We start from the raw sequence: 4,824 nt of genomic DNA on the forward strand, positions 1-4,824 counted from the left end.
TATATATATATATATATATATATATATATGTATGTATATATATATATGTATGTATATATATATATGTATGTATATATATATATGTATGTATATATATATATGTATGTATATATATATATGTATGTATATATCTTTATATATATATATATATACATACATACATATATACATACAGAAGCTACAATAGCCCATTTCCTGTCAGCTCTGATAGATATGTCAAACTGTTTAGTTTTATTTCCCTTGACACTGACAAAGCAGCTTTACAGAAATTGTATTATAAAATACAAGATTTAGTGACATGATGGATGAGCATCACAGATGGCTGATTCATTAAAATGCAAGCACACCGACCAAAACTTTAACTGTGTTCCTAGCAAAAGCTGTTATTCTTTTGCTTAGCTGTAAATTGGCACTATGATGTGATATAGCTCACTGCTATTTGAGCGTTTAGAGGAATGTTCCTCGTGCTGCATAATGATGTGCCATATATATTTAGCTGATTTCCGAATTCAGCCCCTCATATGATATAATCTCTGAGTTGAAGACTTCTCTCCGTTTATTGAGCTACGAGGGTGAGGTGAAAAGTTCATAGGATGACTAAGAAGGAGTTACCACCATACAGTAATTATACCTGGTATGTATTAAATTCAACCTTTTCTGATGCTAACTGCATGTTTTCTTTCCAAATAAATCCACATTGGATAAAGAATTGAGGACTTGGAAAAGTGGTACTAGAGATATTTGGCCCCGTAGTGTTATCAAATATCTGCAGAAAAAGGAGTTAGCTCCCAAGGACATTTATGCTGACATGGTTGCTACATTAGAGGATGATGCTCCAGCTTTATCAACTGTGCAAACGTGGGCAGCTGAATTGAAGAAGGGTAGGGAAAATCTTGAAGATGACCCAAGGTCTGGACGTTCTGTCACAGCCACCACTCAAGTAAACATCAAAGTGTTCACAACATGGTGATGAATGACAGATGTTTAAATGTTAATCAGATAGCTAATGGGAACCTGCTTCACCAGGATGATGCTCCTGCACACAAGTCTGTGGTTGTAATGACTACTGTGTGGGACTGTGACTTTGAACTGGTTGATAACCCTCCATATTCTCCTGATTTGGCACCATCTGATTATTTTCTGTTCCTCAGTTTGAAAAAAACTCTTGGCTGGGAGGCGGTATCAGACCAATGATGAGGTCATATCTGCTGTTGAGGACTTTTTTTGAGGGTCAGGATGAGGGCTTCTATACCATGGAAGTCCAAGCGCTGCAACATCGATGGAATAAGTGTATGGACTGTATGTCGAAAAATAAAACACATTTGGTCAAGTTTGACCATTGCATCATGGTCAGCTTGTGTGTTTGTGTGTCTGTGTTTGTCCCCCCAGCATCGCTTGACAACCGGTGCTGGTGTGATTATGTCCCCATCACTTAGTGGTTCGGCAAAAGAGACCGATAGAATAAGTACTGGGCTTACAAAGAATAAGTCCCGGGGTTGATCTGCTCGACTAAAGGCGGTGCCCTAGCATGGCCGCAGTCAAATGACTGAAACAAGTAAAAGAGCAAAAGGGAGTAATACCGGGGAAGGGAATAGGTCAATTAGATTGACCCCAGTGCTCAACTGGTACTTATTTTACCGACTCTGAAAGAATGAAAGTCAAAAGCATCCTTAGCAGAATTTGAACCCAGAACATAAAGCTGGACAAAATGCTGCTAAGAATTTGGCCTGGCATGCTAATGATTTTGTCAGCTTGCCATCTTGAACACATATATTCAAGTGAAGTTTTAATGAAAACTTCATTGCAAGTTTTACTCTCTTGTTATTGGCTTATTTTCCATTTCTGAAGTAATCCATGCCCCACCAAAATATTTTTATGCCCCACTGGTGGAGTGTGTGCCGGACCTTGAGATATACTGAGCTAGCCTGCCATACACATGAGTTTTAACAAAGACAGGAGCTGGAAGGGTTTGCCCAGAAGGAAAGAAGAGGTTCTAAACAAAATGGAGACCTGGCTGGAATACTTGTAGCAGAGTAAACTTTGCTAAAGGCACCAAAAGGTGCCAGATGGTGGCATTAAACTAGGTGATGGATTAAGTCTCCCTCCCAAGAATTGTTTTAAATTTGTATATGCACTCAGTTGTCTTTTGAGATACATAATTTAAATATTATAATTTTTATGATAGTAATTTTGACACAAGGCCAGCAATTTTCAGGGGAGGCAGAGAGTGGCTCATATGAGCCCCAGTACTCAACTGGTACTTACTTTATTGACCCTGGAAGGGTGAAAGGCAAAATTGACCTCAGCCAAATTTGAACTCAGAATGTTAAGAGCTAGAAGTGATGCCTTTTATTTAACATTCTAGTGATTCTGCCAGCTCACCTTAATAATAATAATAATAATAATAATAATAACAATGATGATGATGATGATGATAATAATAATGTTTTGTTTTGGTAAAAAGATGGACAACAACAAATATTCTGCTCGATACCACAGGTTTGCTTGTGAGTTGTTCGACCTTAACCAGTTGAGCATGCCCCATAGTGACTGATGATATGTGCATCTCTGATCACAAGCAGAAGTAGTAGGGGAGCATCATAGCCATGTGTTGAGAGGAATTCTTTGGGGTTTTGAATAATTCACCTTTGGAAACATGGGTGTTTTGCTTAACACCCTTAAAGTACCTTATTCAGGGACCTTTTGAGTGGGATGGGATACTCGACCTGAAGAAAATTCTAACTGGGCCCCACCTGCAAGATTATGCATTGTGCACATATGTTTGTGATACATGTGCCTGGTGTACCCTTATCAGACAGGTAGTTATGATTACTGGGCTTCGTATATTTTACTCTAGTGTCACTTTGATGGCATGCACTGCTCTCTCACTCAATAGTAATAATAATAATGATAATAATAATAATAATGATAATAATAATAATAATAATAATAATAATCCTTTCTACTATAAGCACAAAGCTTGGATTTTGTTGGGAGGGGACAGTCGATCACATCAGGTCCAGTACTCAACTGGTATTTAAATTATTGACCCCAAAAGAATGAAAAGCAAAGAATTTGAACTCAGAATGTAGCGATAGGTGAAATACCACTAAGCATTTCATCTAGCACGCTAACAATTCTTCCCCCTCACCACCTTCATAATAATAATAATAATTTTCTGTCTCATGAAAGTGGTTCTGTCTCAATATAGGAAAACCTGTAGGCTTCGAACTCTCAAGGATTTGTATTTTTTCTTGATTCCTACTACATGACTCTTTAAAAAATATCCTCCCTACAAGACAGTGAGGCAACACTTAAGCAGCTTGCTCTGCTACAAATAGTGGCCAATTTGCAATTCTATTATGCTACTGTGAAAAAAGTAATATCTCATTCAGTAAAGTAGCCTTAGCTATTGCTAAAATGACAGTGTGATCTTAACTGGAATATTTTTAATTACAATTGAAACCTGAAGAGTTTATGTTGCTGTTATTGTGAAACCCTAAATCAAACTTGCTTTAGTAGAACTGCCGTCATTATCATCATCATTTAACATTCATTAAGTAATAATGATGATGATAGTTCTTGAAAAACAAGTTTGATTTGGAGTTATATCATAACACCTCCAACTTTCCACACTTTCCAGTTTGAGACAGTTGAAAAGAAAACAAGGAAAAGTTCTTACCCATGTCTTTAGTTGATGGTTTGTACATGTGATAGTCATAGGAAACTGTTTCTTCAATCTCTGCAAGTGTTTTGGTAATGGCAAACTGTTCAAATAAATCTTTTAAATCCTTACGACAGCGTAACTCAAATGCTTTGAATAAATCCACAAAATCCAAGAAAGACAATTGTGTTGAATGTGTGATAGCGATTGATCTACTTTCAGAAGAGGGAAGACATCTGCCAGCATTGAGCGATCGTTTCCGTCGCCTGGAATGGTAATGCTCTGTAAAGCTGTATGTAATATTCCTTGATCTAAAGCCTGGCAAATAGTTGGTTGTTTGAATTTGGTTTATCACTGGGTCATTCAAGAAGTTTTTACTGGGTTCAGATTTTGATTTACGGGTTGGGCTAGGAGTTTGCTGATGGCTGTAAGTAGCTTTTGATGTTGACTCACAACTACTAAATGTGCTGGAGCTGCTTGAACCTTTGGGACTGATATCCTGCTCAAATAAAATTGACACAGAGAAACAGAAAAGAAATATCAGAAATTTTTAGACATTCAAATCTTTGAACAGATTTATTTTCCATATGTATAAGTCGATTTAATACAATAAACGATGTAGTAGAAATTGTAGCAGAAAACTAACATCATACATTTACATATATTTGTATGTTTATAATTATACTCATTTATTCTTTTACTTGTTTCAGTCATTTGACTGTGGCCATGCTGGAACACTACTTTTAGTTGAAGAAATCGATTCAAGAACTTATTCTTTGTAAGCCTAGTACTAAATCTATTGGTCTCTTTGCCAAACCACTAAGTTACAGGGACGTAAACACACTGACACTGGTTGTCAAGTAATGGTCAGGGGAACAAACACAGATACACACACACAAATATATACATATATATATAACAGGCATCTTTCAGTTTCTGTTCACCAAATTGACTCACAAGGCTTTGGTCGGCTCAAGGTTATAGTAGTAGACACTTGTCCAAGATGTCATGCAGTGGGACTGAATCTGGAACTATGTGGTTATGAAGCAAACTTCTTACCACATAGCTACGATATATATTCATATATGTAAATATATGTATGTATACATACATATATGCATATGTGTATATTTACATGCAAATATATATACCCCCCCCCC

The 4,824-nt window shown here is 36.8% G+C and overlaps 1 protein-coding gene across 3 annotated transcripts in view; it reads right to left on the minus strand.

The window, feature by feature from the left end:
- Positions 1 to 4,824, minus strand: part of LOC106874430 (uncharacterized) — a 1,214,035-nt gene that overhangs the window by 175,491 nt on the left and 1,033,720 nt on the right. For all 3 annotated transcript variants that reach the window (XM_052978428.1, XM_052978427.1, XM_052978429.1), the window contains one exon: positions 3,683 to 4,163. In XM_052978428.1, the coding sequence (XP_052834388.1) occupies positions 3,683 to 4,163 (481 nt within the window). The remainder of the gene's footprint in view (positions 1 to 3,682; positions 4,164 to 4,824) is intronic.

Source organism: Octopus bimaculoides, chromosome 2, assembly GCF_001194135.2.
Source record: "Octopus bimaculoides isolate UCB-OBI-ISO-001 chromosome 2, ASM119413v2, whole genome shotgun sequence".
Lineage (NCBI taxonomy): Eukaryota > Metazoa > Mollusca > Cephalopoda > Octopoda > Octopodidae > Octopus > Octopus bimaculoides.